The sequence below is a fragment of the Schistocerca piceifrons genome, chromosome 7, assembly GCF_021461385.2.
Source record: "Schistocerca piceifrons isolate TAMUIC-IGC-003096 chromosome 7, iqSchPice1.1, whole genome shotgun sequence".
In the NCBI taxonomy this organism is placed as follows: domain Eukaryota; kingdom Metazoa; phylum Arthropoda; class Insecta; order Orthoptera; family Acrididae; genus Schistocerca; species Schistocerca piceifrons.
The window spans coordinates 322,471,831-322,487,413 of NC_060144.1; the positions used below are offsets into that span (position 1 = coordinate 322,471,831).

Sequence of the window (15,583 nt, forward strand, 5' to 3'; positions counted from 1 at the left end):
TGATGGCATCCTCTTGGGTAAAATGTTCCGGAGGTAAAATAGTCCCCCATTCGGATCTCCAGGCGGGGACTACTCAGGAGGACGTCGTTATCAGGAGAAAGAAAACTGGCGTTCTACGGATCGGAGCGTGGAATGTCAGATCCCTTAATCGGGAGGTAGGTTAGAAAGTTTAAAAAGGGAAATGGATAGGTTACAGTTAGATGTAGTGGGAATTAGTGAAGTTCGGTGGCAGGAGGAACAAGACTTTTGGTCAGGTGATTACAGGGTTATAAATACAAAATCAAATAGGGGTAATGCAGGAGTAGGTTTAATAATGAATAAAAAAATAGGAGTGCAGGTTAGCTACTACAAACAGCATAGTGAACACATTATTGTGGCCAAGATAGACACAAAGCCCATGCCTACTACAGTAGTACAAGTTTATATGCCAACTAGTTCTGCAGATGATGAAGAAATAGATGAAATGTATGACGAGATAAAAGAAATTATTCAGGTAGTGAAGGGAGACGAAAATTTAATAGTCATGGGTGACTGGAATTCGTCAGTAGGAAAAGAGAGAGAAGGAAACATAGTAGGTGAATATGGATTGGAGGGAAGAAATGAAAGAGGAAGCCGCCTTGTAGAATTTTGCACAGAGCATAACTTAATCATAGCTAACACTTGGTTCAAGAATCATAAAAGAAGGTTTTATACATGGAAGAATCCTGGAGATACTAAAAGGTATCAGATAGATTATATAATGGTAAGACAGAGATTTAGGAACCAGGTTTTAAATTGTAAGACATTTCCAGGGGCAGATGTGGATCCTGACCACAATCTATTGGTTATGAACTGCAGATTGAAACTGAAGAAACTGCAAAAAGGTGGGAATCTAAGGAGATGGGACCTGGATAAACTGAAAGAACCAGAGGTTGTAGAGAGTTTCAGGGAGAGCATAAGGGAACAATTGACAGGAATGGGGGAAAGAAATACAGTAGAAGAAGAATGGGTAGCTCTGAGAGATGAAGTAGTGAAGGCAGCAGACGATCAAGTAGGTAAAAAGGCGAGGGCTAATAGAAATCCTTGGGTAACAGAAGAAATATTGAATTTAATTGATGAAAGGAGAAAATATAAAAATGCAGTAAATGAAGCAGGCAAAAAGGAATACAAACGTTTCACAAATGAGATCGACCAGAAGTGCAAAATGGCTAAGGAGGGATGGCTAGAGGACAAATGTAAGGATGTAGATGCTTGTCTCACTAGGGGTAAGATAGGTACTGGCTACAGGAAAATTAAAGAGACCTTTGGAGAGAAGATAACCACTTGTATGAATATCAAGAGCTCAGATGGCAACCCAGTTCAAAGCAAAGAAGGGAAGGCAGAAAGGTGGAAGGAGTATATAGAGGGTTTATACAAGGGCGATGTACTTGAGGACAATATTATGGAAATGGAAGAGGATGTAGATGAAGACGAAATGGGAGATAAGATACTGCGTGAAGAGTTTGACAGAGCACTGAAAGACCTGATGATGATGATGATTATTAGTGTTTTAGGGCACACAACAACGAGGTTATCAGCGCCCGTTCCCAAAAGTTCAATTCAGAGCCGAATTGTGAGAGAATTGGTATTGTTCAAATTGCAAGATTGGACACAGCACATCAAAACAGGGAGCTGAAAGACCTGAGTCGAAACAAGGCCCCGGGAGTAGACAACATTCCATTAGAACTACTGATGGCCTTGGGAGAGCCACTCATGACAAAACTCTACCATCTGGTGAGCAAGATGTATGAGACAGGCGAAATACCCTCAGACTTCAAGAAGAATATAATAATTCCAATCCCAAAGAAAGCAGGTGTTGACAGATGTGAAAATTACCGAACTATCAGTTTAATAAGTCACAGCTGCAAAATACTAACGCGAATTCTTTACAGATGAATGGAAAAACTGGTAGAAGCGGACGTCGGGGAAGATCAGTTTGGATTCCGTAGAAATGTTGGAACACATGAGGCAATACTAACCTTACGACTTATCTTAGAAGAAAGATTAAGAAAAGGAAAACCTACGTTTCTAGCATTTGTAGACTTAGAGAAAGCTTTTGACAATGTTAACTGGAATACTCTCTTTCAAATTCTGAAGGTGGCAGGTATAAAATACAGGGAGCAAAAGGCTATTTACAATTTGTACAGAAATCAGATGGCAGTTATAAGAGTCGAGGGGCATGAAAGGGAAGCAGTAGTTGGGAAAGGAGTGAGACAGGGTTGTAGCCTCTCCCCGATGTTATTCAATCTGTATATTGAGCAAGCAGTAAAGGAAACCAAAGAAAAATTCGGAGTAGGTATTAAAATTCATGGAGAAGTAGTAAAAACTTTGAGGTTCGCCGATGACATTGTAATTCTGTCAGAGACAGCAAAGGACTTGGAAGAGCAGTTGAACGGAATGGACAGTGTCTTGATGGAGGAGATAAGATGAACATCAACAAAAGCAAAACGAGGATAATGGAATGTAGTCGAATTAAGTCGGGTGATGCTGAGGAAATTAGATTAGGAAATGAGACACTTAAAGTGGTAAAGGAGTTTTGCTATTTAGGGAGTAAAATAACTGATGATGGTCGAAGTAGAGAGGATATAAAATGTAGACTGGCAATGGCAAGGAAATCGTTTCTGAAGAAGAAAAATTTGTTAACATCGAGTATAGATTTAAGTGTCAGGAAGTCGTTTCTGAAAGTATTTGTATGGAGTGTAGCCATGTATGGAAGTGAAACATGGACGATAACTAGTTTGGACACGAAGCGAATAGAAGCTTTCGAAATGTGGTGCTACAGAAGAATGCTGAAGATAAGGTGGGTAGATCACGTAACTAATGAGGAGGTATTGAATAGGATTGGGGAGAAGAGAAGTTTGTGGCACAATTTGACTAGAAGAAGGGATCGGTTGGTAGGACGTGTTTTGAGGCATCAAGGGATCACAAATTTAGCATTGGAGAGCAGCATGGAGGGTAAAAATCGTAGAGGGAGACCAAGAGATGAATACACTAAGCAGATTCAGAAGGATGTAGGTTGCAGTAGGTACTGGGAGATGAAGAAGCTTGCACAGGATAGAGTAGCATGGAGAGCTGCATCAAACCAGTCTCAGGACTGAAGACCACAACAACAACAACATATTGCATTTCTTATGCTGTAATCAAAGCAAAGCTGTGCTCAACCCAAAGGTTAGTATGAACACTGCAGTTCTTTACTAGGCATGAGGGTGTGTCTTTGATTTCCTCCCACCTCTGCACTGACTTGTACAGCCAGTTAGGGGGGGGGGGGGGGGGACCTACATTCCAATATGTACTCCGAAATGCAGTGCAACAAGGCTTCGTATTTTGCTCATTGTCACAGGTGAAAGAAGTAATAAGTAATGAAACTGTTAGAACCAACAGGGGATCGAGCTGCACACTTTTAGTTTTTTAGTCCGGAGCTTAACCCAGTGAGCCACATTTCTGTACAAACCAGTAATAAGTTATATTTCTAATAGACACTGCGCTGAGCCAAGTTACATAATTCCATACAAGAAGCAAAGGAAGGAAATACAGTAGCATTCTATGTTATTTGTGATTCAAGATACAAACAACTTATTCACAAATAGATTTGTTTAAATGATCTACTTATTCAAATAATTATACAAATAGAAATTTATTTGCATAATGTCCACCTCCTGTTATCATTACACCCCATGCTTTTTCCTCTTTCTGTCCACAGTAGGGAATATTATCAACTCTAAGCAAGTCCTATTAGTTTATTTGCTGGATTTACTTATGTGAGCCTACAGTGTAGCTAGATTGAAGTTCTTTTGTTAGTTTTAAAGAAAGTAGCCAATTATAATTAGTTGTCACACTTATCAACATAAATCTTTTTCATTCGTTCTGTCCAAAATACATCTCTGTGTCAGTGCGATGTTTGCTGCATACTGAATGCAAGCATTATTTCTTTAGCTTTCATTCACAAAAATTTAGAGATCCACAGCACAATCAATGACATTCAATAACACCCTATACTCCATTATCACTTTACATTTCGTTTTACATCATCATGTTCAGACGCAATCATAATATTTGATGTATCTCAGGTGTGCAGCATACATGTTCTTAGTAGAAAACAAGGAAAATTGGAAGCCAACAAGAAATTCTAATTCTAAATCCATTCAGATGCTTGATAGGTCCTTTAGCGCCACTGTGTTGTGATGAAGCTGTGTAAAGTCCACGTTTCCTTGGACACATGGCAGAGCCACGTGCCTGTTGCACCGCAGCCAGAGACTGAGCACCACGTGATGGTGAACGAAAATTCATGATACCCAGTGCGGGAACTGCCGAGTGCACGCTTCCACAAAGTGTGCAAAAGTAAGTGATGGGCAGCAAGAGCTACTCATTTGGTTTCGCCATGCACATGCAGTGCTCTATTACCCACACATCCATGCTGTTGCACCAATGTGCAAAAACTCATAGCGTTTAGCAGTGACTGTACAGGTAACAGTACCTGAAGTACTTATCTCCTCGAAAAAATATGATAAATGATCGTGTCAAACCACACCGTGCAGTCACCACTGAAGAATGAACAGGTACCACTTGATGAGCATGTGGATAACATTCTGTGTGCTGACATGTTCTTGGAGGTGGAAATATGTTTTGTCTGTCCACAGAATGTTCCATGGCCAATAATTGTCCTCTTCCACATGAACAAGAAATTCCAAAACAGACCTTCGTCTTGCTGGCAGCTCAGCAAGAAGCAACTGTTGAACATGGGTGATTTTGATGGATAGCAATGCAGGTTGTTTCATAAGATTTTATGCACCATGCTCACAGGCATGTTCAATGTTGGGGCATTTCCCCGTGCATTGCATGTTTGCACACCACCACTTGACCCCCTCCTGCAAATACTGCAGTGACAGCTTCGACAGAGTTGGATCAACTGCTTTCCTACCTCTGACAAATTGCACTTCAAAAGAAACTGTCTTTTTAAATTTTGTACGATCCTTAGCAAACATCGGACTGGTGCCTTTTTGCATACCCTTGAGTGTTTGAAACTTCTGCAGGGCTATTGGTACACAGTCACCATTCTTGTAAAAAAACTGAGAAACAGCAGTGTGCCATGAGTCTATTGCTGTTCATATTCTGGTTACAGTGCCATCTACTGATCAAATTTTTGTTAATGTTTTTTTGTCCCATGACTTTTCCCTCTGTGCCAATAATATGATGTTCAAGTCTGATGTCATTCTATGCAGTGATTCTCTTCCTACAGTATTTTAAAAGCGGAACTTTAGTTATGGACACAATGTATTACATTCAACCTGAGAATGTGCTAAAAAACAAAATCTGCAACAAATCATCAAAGATGATTTTGTGTGATCACATTCTTATAACTTTCTTGTATGCAGCGGGTCACCTGCACCTTTTTCCTGTTGGGTAGGTCTTTATGGTGGGTGAGAAAGTTGAAGCTAATTATGGTGCTAATGCTGAAAAGTTTTTCCTGTGAAACCAAAATGGGATTCCATCTGGATCTGGTGACTTGTTTGGGTTCAATTCTTTCACTGCTTTTTAACACCAGGGATGCTAAAACTTTTGTCCTCCAAGTTGAAGTTTGTGCAGTAGTTAAGAGCAGGTATTTTACCTGAACCTCCTACACAAATGAGATTTAAACATCAGACCAATGCTTTTTTGCCCACCCTTCCACAGTCTTCTATTGCAAATCAGACTGCTCTCTGAGTGCCTGAATAGAGGCCTTCCAGACACTAAGCAATTTATTGTAGGAGCAGGATCTGTTGTTATTTAGCCAATTGCTGGAGAAGAATTGAGGTTTTGTATTTATATTTCCACAAAACAGCCTCTACTTTAACAAATATAAAATGAAATGCTTATTCTAGGGGGAAAAAAAGAACAGCTGAATGGCTTGGCTACCAAAATACAAAGATGCAAAACTAATAAAACATATGTGAGGAGAACTGTTGATATTCTGAAATAAAGTCATCCTAGTGCAAACTTCAGGACAATGGCTATCAGAAAGAGGGTAAGAACAGTAAGAAAAGAAATGGTGTGCACCCTCTGGGACATAAAATGAACGAGGGTGACCCAGTCTCCAAATGATACAATGCACAGTGGAGAAGAAATGCATTAGTCTGTTTTCACAGACAGACATGTCAAGAGGTAAAATGATGTCCTCACTCAACAGTACTCGCAACCTGTTCTTACTTGCTGCTCTCAAATGGCACAGCTTGTTCTAATAATTTGCTTCATGCTTGTAACTAAGTTACCAGTTTAAAAATTTGCACTGTTATGTACAGGGTGTTTCAAAAATGGCCGGTATATTTGAAACGGCAATAAAAACTAAACGAGCAGCGATAGAAATACACCGTTTGTTGCAATATGCTTGGGACAACAGTACATTTTCAGGCAGACAAACTTTTGAAATTACAGTAGTTACAATTTTCAACAACAGATGGCGCTGCGGTCTGGGAAACTCTATAGTATGATATTTTCCACATATCCACCATGCATAGCAATAATATGGCGTAGTCTCTGAATGAAATTACCCGAAACCTTGACAACGTGTCTGGTGGAATGGCTTCACTTGCAGATGAGATGTACTGCTTCAGCTGATCAATTCTTTCTGGATTCTGGCGGTACACCTGGTCTGTCAAGTGTCCCCACAGAAAGAAGTCACAGGGGTTCATGTCTGGCGAATAGGGAGGCCAATCCACGCCGCCTCCTGTATGTTTCGGATAGCCCAAAGCAATCACACGATCATCGAAATATTCATTCAGGAAATTAAAGACGTTGGCCGTGCGATGTGGCCGGGCACCATCTTGCATAAACCACGAGGTGTTCGCAGTGTCGTCTAAGGCAGTTTGTACCGCCACAAATTCACGAAGAATGTCCAGATAGTGTGATGCAGTAATCGTTTCGGATCTGAAAAATGGCCCAATGATTCCTTTGGAAGAAATGGCGGCCCAGACCAGTATTTTTTGAGGATGCAGGGACGATGGGACTGCAACATGGGGCTTTTCGGTTCCCCATATGCGCCAGTTCTGTTTATTGACGAAGCCGTCCAGGTAAAAATAAGCTTCGTCAGTAAACCAAATGCTGCCCACATGCATATCGCCGTCATCAATCCTGTGCACTATATCGTTAGCGAATGTCTCTCGTGCAGCAATGGTAGCGGCGCTGAGGGGTTGCCGCGTTTGAATTTTGTATGGATAGAGGTGTAAACTCTGGCACATGAGACGATACGTGGACGTTGGCGTCATTTGGACCGCAGCTGCAACACGGCGAACGGAAACCCGAGGCCGCTGTTGGATCACCTGCTGCACTAGCTGCGCGTTGCCCTCTGTGGTTGCCGTACGCGGTCGCCCTACCTTTCCAGCACGTTCATCCGTCACGTTCCCAGTCCGTTGAAATTTTTCAAACAGATCCTTTATTGTATCGCTTTTCGGTCCTTTGGTTACATTAAACCTCCGTTGAAAACTTCGTCTTGTTGCAACAACACTGTGTTCTAGGCGGTGGAATTCCAACACCAGAAAAATCCTCTGTTCTAAGGAATAAACCATGTTGTCTACAGCACACCTGCACGTTGTGAACAGCACACGCTTACAGCAGAAAGACGACGTACAGAATGGCGCACCCACAGACTGCGTTGTCTTCTATATCTTTCACATCACTTGCAGCGCCATCTGTTGTTGAAAATTGTAACTACTGTAATTTCGAAAGTTTGTCCACCTGAAAATGTACTGTTGTCCCAAGCATATTGCAACAAACGGTGTATTTCTATCACTGCTCGTTTAGTTTTTATTGCCGTTTCAAATATACCGGTCATTTTTGAAACACCCTGTATGATTATTATGTGATACTTACATTATAGCATAATGGCAAAAATACGGAGTAGATGTGCACTATTACAATATGGCAGAATATATGAAACATTACAATAAGTTTACACACCCTCTCCACCCACATAATGACTGAGTTTTTTTCTGTATTTCTGACAACTTAGGCTGGGTTGTGACTGGTGTAACACCATTTACACCTTCCATGAATGTAGGATTTTTCTTTCGAAATTCCTTCCTTCGTCTCTGATTGCTGAAACAGAAACAGCTTATCTTACCTCAACATCCAAATTCAAGTTGCGAGCAATAGGTTGATTATACAAATACTTTTTCTCCTTAAGATGAGAACAGAGTAATTACCTTCCAGCTGCTTTCCCATTTTCTTCTCCACCGACACTCCCACCAGCACCATCATCATCATCATCTGCTTCTTCTTCCTCTACAAAATTAATACATAATTTTATTTTTCATTTTAAGTACAAATATAATTTCAGGATCTGATGAATAATGTCCCTCTCACACCATTTTCCTTATAATCATTAGCTTCATAAACTGCTATTGTTCAAGTTCCGTTATCACTCTGCTGGTAGGATTTGCCAAACACCAGGACTTGCAGTATTAAAATAAAAGTATTTTAACATCTCTTTTCCATTACACTTAGTGAATAAAGTAAATTGTACTTCGAATAGCATGAGACTGAACTTATATCTGAATGGGAATAGATCACTATTCACTAAATAGAAGATGCACTGAGCAGTCGAGAGGCACATGTAAGGAACAATAAACATATAGTACCATGTTTGGTGTCAAAAATCATTTGGTCATATCTTAATTACCACATCATCTTATCCACTAACAGACTTTCCCATTTCCATTCTAACTACACTCATATTTTTCCCACTTTATTTTCAAAATTATTTATCTCTGACTTAATTTGGCATGTACGGTAAGCTTCTTTAACAATTAATTTCTAAAACATCTGAGTGACTTGATATGGTCAGCTCCAAATAAAAAGCACTGCAACATATGTGACAAGTTAGTTCTGCAAACATTCAATCTATTTGATATCATTCAAATGACATCCAGATAAATAATGTAACTCTCTTGAAAGCAAAAATTCTCAAGAAGTTGATAACATTTGCAAAATATTACAAGCACATTCTTTTGATATATCTACTGCACCCAACCATGTACTTAATGCACCAGTTCCACAAGGAATCTTTCCAGACAGACTAAAGTATGCCATTGTTACAAACCTCTTTAAGAAAAGTAGCAGGGCAGAGTTCAGTTATCGACCCACGTCAATATTAACGTCTGTGTCAAAAGTTTTGGCAAAGTTAAAAGTATTTAAAGATAGATTCTGAGTCAATCAAAATTCTAGACAGGCTTCTCCACTGAACCAATCATCTACTATTTCACTGACATGTGTATTACAATATCTTATCACAAGATTTCACCTACCAGAATTTTTTGTGGTCCATCTAAGGCAATGCATGTGCTAATCACAACATTCTTTTGAAGAAGTTTCTGGCTTTCAAGATACAATGATGGAAAGGAACATACTGTATATTCTGAAAGCACTGGTAGATAGCCACAATAAAAAACACACAAACACACACACAAAATTTCGAGCTTTCGCAACCCCCGGTTGCTTCGTCAGGAAAGAGGGAAGGAGAGGGAAAGATGAAAGGATGTGGGTTTTAAGGGAGAGGGTAAGGCCTTCAGCCCCACTCTCAGATTCAACCAAACTGCCCTTGTCAAAGATTTACTGTCCTACACTCATAGTCTCTGCTGGAAATATCACTTTGCCAAGAAGACAGCCCCACTCCCAGATTCAACCAAACTGCCCTTGTCAAAGATTAACTGTCCTACACTCGTAGTCTCTGCTGGAAATATCACTTTGCCACGAAGAAAAATAATCCTGATCCCACTCCTAATGATCCAACTCCCCAAGACACTATCCAAATTGCACCCTGCCTACAACAGTTCCGTCCTCCATCACAGCGGGACCCACCTCCTCTTCCTCAAAATCACCCTCTCCAAACCTTCCAGGAATTCCTCACTTCCAGCCTTGCCTCTCAATCTTTCTTGAAAAACCTTAATCCTACTTCCAACATCACCACAGCCGAAGCCCAGGCTATCCGTGATCTGAAAGCTGACCGATCCATCATCATTCTTCCGGCTGACATGGGTTCCATGACCGTGGTACTTGATCGTCGGGAGTATGTGGCTGAGGGACTGCGTCAGCTTTCAGACAACACTACATACAAAGTTTGCCAAGGTAATCCCATTCCTGACGTTCAGGCGGAGCTTCAAGGAATCCTCAGAACCTTAGGCCCCCTACAAAACCTTTCACCTGACTCCATCAACCTCCTGACCCCACAGACACCTCGCACTCCTACCTTCTACCTACTTCCTAAAATTCACAAACCCAAACATCCCGGCCGCCCCATTGTAGCTGGTTACCAAGCCCCCACAGAATGTATCTCTGCCTACGTAGATCAACACCTTCAACCCATTACATGCAGTCTCCCATCCTTCATCAAAGACACCAACCACTTTCTCGAACGCCTGGAATCCTTACCCAGTCTGTTACCCCCGGAAACCATCCTTGTAACCATTGATGCCACTTCCCTATACACAAATATCCTGCACATCCAGGGCCTCGCTGCAATGGAGCACTTCCTTTCACACCGATCACCTGCCACCCTACCTAAAACCTCTTTCCTCATCACCTTAGCCAGCTTCATCCTGACTCACAACTTCTTCACTTTTGAAGGCCAGACATACCAACAATTAAAGGGAACAGCCATGGGTACCAGGATGGCCCCCTCATATGCCAACCTATTTATGGGTCGCTTAGAGGAAGCCTTCTTGGTTACCCAAGCCTGCCAACCCAAAGTTTGGTACAGATTTATTGATGACATCTTCATGATCTGGACTCACAGTGAAGAAGAACTGCAGAATTTCCTCTCCAACCTCAACTCCTTTGGTTCCATCAGATTCACCTGGTCCTACTCCAAATCCCATGCCACTTTCCTTGACGTTGACCTCCATCTGTCCAATGGCCAGCTTCACACATCCGTCCACATCAAACCCACCAACAAGCAACAGTACCTCCATTATGACAGCTGCCACCCATTCCATATCAAACGGTCCCTTCCCTACAGCCTAGGCCTTCGTGGCAAACGAATCTGCTCCAGTCCTGAATCCCTGAACCATTACACCAACAACCTGAAAACAGCTTTCGCATCCCGCAACTACCCTCCCGACCTGGTACAGAAGCAAATAACCAGAGCCACTTCCTCATCCCCTCAAACCCAGAACCTCCCACAGAAGAACCACAAAAGTGCCCCACTTGTGACAGGATACTTCCCGGGACTGGATCAGACTCTGAATGTGGCTCTCCAGCAGGGATACGACTTCCTCAAATCCTGCCCCGAAATGAGATCCATCCTTCATGATATCCTCCCCACTCCACCAAGAGTGTCTTTCCGCCGTCCACCTAATCTTCATAACCTCTTGGTTAATCCCTATGAAATCCCCAAACCACCTTCCCTACCCTCTGGCTCCTACCCTTGTAACCGCCCCCGGTGTAAAACCTGTCCCACGCACCCTCCCACCACCACCTACTCCAGTCCTGTAACCCGGAAGGTGTACACGATCAAAGGCAGAGCCACGTGTGAAAGCACCCACGTGATTTACCAACTGACCTGCCTACACTGTGACGCTTTCTATTTGGGAATGACCAGCAACAAACTGTCCATTCGCATGAATGGACATAGGCAGACAGTGTTTGTTGGTAATGAGGATCACCCTGTGGCTAAACATGCCTTGGTGCACGGCCATCACATCTTGGCACAGTGTTACACCGTCCGGGTTATCTGGATACTTCCCACTAACACCAACCTATCCGAACTCCGTAGATGGGAACTTGCCCTTCAATATATCCTCTCTTCCCGTTATCCACCAGGCCTCAATCTCCGCTAATTTCAAGTTGCCGCCACTCATACCTCACCTGTCATTCAACAACATCTTTGCCTCTGCACTTCCGCCTCGACTGACATCTCTGCCCAAACTCTTTGTCTTTAAATATGTCTGCTTGTGTCTGTATATGTGTGGATGGATATGTGTGTGTGTGTGTGTGCGAGTGTATACCTGTCCTTTTTTCCCCCTAAGGTAAGTCTTTCCGCTCCCGGGATTGGAATGACTCCTTACCCTCTCCCTTAAAGCCCACATCCTTTCATCTTTCCCTCTCCTTCCCTCTTTCCTGACGAAGCAATGTATCAATATAATAGAGGGAAACATTCCACACGGGAAAAATATTGAATTTTGTTTGTATGTATGTGTCTGTTTGTGTTTCTATCGACCTGCCAGCGCTTTCGTATGGTAAGTCACATCATCTTTGTTTTTAATATATATACACACACACACACACACACACACACACACACACACACACACCAAAGCGCTGGCAGGTCGATAGAAACACAAACAAACACATAAATACACACAAAATTCTAGCTTTCGCAACCAATGGTTGCTTCGTCAGGAAAGAGGGAAGGAGAGGGAGAGGGAAAGATGAAAGGATATGGGTTTTAAGGGAGAGGGTAAGAAGTCATTCCAATCCTGGGAGAGGAAAGACTTACCTTAGGGGGAAAAAAGGACAGGTATTCACTCGCACTCACACACACACACACACACACACACACACACACACACACACATCCATCTGCACATACACAGACACAAGCAGACATTTGTAAAGGCAAAGAGTTTGGGGAATGAAGTGTGGAATGAAGCATGACATCTCTCACCTTCACTGTCCCAATGTACTCACTAATCTCTTCCCCTTCCCTGTTCCTCTCCTTTCTGCCCCCCTGCCTTTACAAATGTCTGCTTGTGTCTGTGCACGTGCGGATGGACGTGTGTGTGTGTGTGTGTGTGTGTGTGCGCGCGAGTGTATACCTGCCCTTTTTTCCCCCCTAAGGTAAGTCTTTCCGCTCCCAGGATTGGAATGACTCCTTACCCTCGCCCTTAAAACCCACATCCTTTCGTCTTTCCCTCTCCTTCCCTCTTTCCTGACAAAGCAACCATTGGTTGCGAAAGCTAGAATTTTGACACACACACACACACACACACACACACACACACACACACACTAGCAACCTGCCCCAGCTTCCCATGATGAATGATTTTGTTAAGTTCTCTCTAGTGTACATTACTGTGATGAACAGAAAGTACAGTCCTTTACACAATTCTGAATTTACAAGATTAACTGTGGTGATTGTGACAAATTCATTACAGGACAGATGGGTAGGAGCTTCAGCAGATTACACAGATTAAGAGAACACCTAAGAACTAGTGAAAGCAATAAATCATCACTTATTGGACATTAACGCAACAGTAAACATACTGCTACTCATAATGATACATTGGAAATTCTACATTGGCTCAATGAATATTTTTTGAAAAAGTTGGAATTTCTAATGCTTTCAATAATAAGTCAGAGTGCATTCTTAATGAACAGATTTAAAAAACAGAAACTTCTCAGAAAGTTTCAAGCTTACATTAACTTGATGAAAAACATAGATAACAGTAGTTAGCTGTATACTTCAGCGTATGTTTCACTGTAATGGGATGGATAGTCTCTGAATCTACAGGAGCTCAGCAAGAGAACTCTCTCAGCCTCTGTCATCTCAATTCTGCAACTTTCTACCTTCATGTGGTGCCCCCGTTACACTGATCAACTCAGTTGAAGGTTGAGTAATCAACACCAGTGGCAAAGAGAGATGGTGACCACATAGGATTTGGGGACCAGAGGGAGGTAATGTGAAACTGCCACTGAAATTACTCAAAAGAAACTCCAAGGCTTTACTCAACTCAAAATGTTCTGGTGTTTCAAGTTCCCCCTTCAGATGTTGGGGGGGGGGGGGGGGGGGGGGGCAGAACCAGGTTGAGAGAAGTTTCACAAAGAGTAAGATGCTGCAAGGAGAAGCACTGTTTAGGAACATGGAATGTAAGCTCCATGTATAAAGGAAACTAGACATAGTTGAAAGAGAAATGGAGAGAACTGGCATTGACATATCGGAAGTAAGTGAAATGAGGTGGACTGGCATAGGAGAATTTGCTCTGGATGACTATACGGAATACTATTCTGGACAAGAGAACACAGAAGTAATAGAGTAGCATTCATTCATAGTTAATAACACATTAAGAAAATCTGTAATGGGGTGCAATTATAAAAATTCAGACTTCAAGGTCAACCCATTAATATAGTCAAGTTTATATCCAAACCACTGATGCTGAAGACGACATTATTGACCTGTTCTATAGAGATTTGCAAGAGTTACTGTTGTTGACACTCAACAAGGACGTTGTCTTCACAGGTGGAGGTTGGATGTCAAAGTGGAAAATCAAAATATAGAAGCTGTAATGGGAAAATTTGGTCTTGGTACAACAAATGAAGCATGACAGATTCCTAAAGTTCTGTTAGAACATTTCACTGGTTATTGGTAACACACTTTTTCAACCACCTAGATGACACCTGTATACCTGAACTTTGCCAGACAGCCAATACTGGAATCAAATTGATTACATACTTTGTCATCAGAGGTGGGAAAGTGCTTTCCAATCAACACCACAAGACCTGGACCTGACTGTTGATCACATCATGAGTTGTTTATAAAATTATGGCTGAAACTGAGGAAAGAAGCCAAAGCTATTCCATCTTACAGATATGACCTTAAGAGCATACCTTCAGATTACACAGTAGACCACCCTGTGGCTGTACATAACATGCTTGATTTCAATGGCTGCTTCAAAACCTGGGCTCCAAACCTTCTACCCAACTGTTTCTGTCCCCTCTGATTTATCACTTCCTCCCAAATAACATCTCTCACCTTCACTGTCCCAATGTACTCACTAATCTCTTCCCCTTCCCTGTTCCTCTCTTTCTGCCCCCCCCCCCCCCATTTCCCCATCCCCTCCCACAGCTTCCCAATACTGAACCTGGCAGCCTTGTCCTGGAACCTCTAGTTCCTGCACACTCCACCGGGCAGTGCTCCACTCTGGGCTGTTGCTCCTGTTTGACATGTTTCAGTTGCACTCTGATTATAGTGGCTTGCAATGGCAGTCGTGTGTGGGAGGTGTGCTTACTTGTGTGCACTTTTCTTTTCTGAAGAAGGCTCTGTCCAAAAGCTCAAATGTACAGTCTTTTCATTGCGCCTGTCTGCAAATCAGTGTGTCGTCTTTATGGTTAGTAGCATTCTATCCCTTTGTAATGTTGTTGACATTCCAACTTGTACTTTCCATTGCCTGGACATTAAAAAAGAAAAAAAACCACACAACAACAACATGGGTAGAATATGAAGTATGATCAAAAAGTAATGGGAGTTTTTGTTTTTCTTAAAGAATCTTTATGTATTCATCGACAACATCTTTGTTCCCTTCAAAGTTATCCACCTTAGATAAAATACAACAGTATTAGAGAAGGAAAGTTGCTACTCACCATATAACAGAGATGCTGAGTTGCGATAGGCACAACAAAAAGATTCACATAATTATCACACACACACACGCACACACACAAATGCAACTTGCACACACGTCTGCAGGTCTTGCAGTGTGGTTTCAGTTGTCTGAGACTGCAGATGTGTGTGCAAGTTGTGTTACCATGAGTGTGCGTGTCTGTTGCTGACAAAGGCCTTAATGGCCGAAAGCTATGATCATGTGAATCTTTTTGTTGTGCC

At 42.1% G+C, this 15,583-nt stretch overlaps 1 protein-coding gene across 1 annotated transcript in view; it reads right to left on the reverse strand.

Annotated features, from left to right (window-relative positions):
- The window catches only part of LOC124804910 (mRNA-capping enzyme), an 87,965-nt gene that overhangs the window by 38,196 nt on the left and 34,186 nt on the right, over positions 1 to 15,583 (reverse strand). The window contains exons 5-6 of the mRNA XM_047265289.1: positions 8,193 to 8,271; positions 7,948 to 8,085 (exon numbers count right to left, since the gene is read on the reverse strand). Coding sequence (XP_047121245.1) covers positions 7,948 to 8,085; positions 8,193 to 8,271 — 217 coding nt within the window. The remainder of the gene's footprint in view (positions 1 to 7,947; positions 8,086 to 8,192; positions 8,272 to 15,583) is intronic.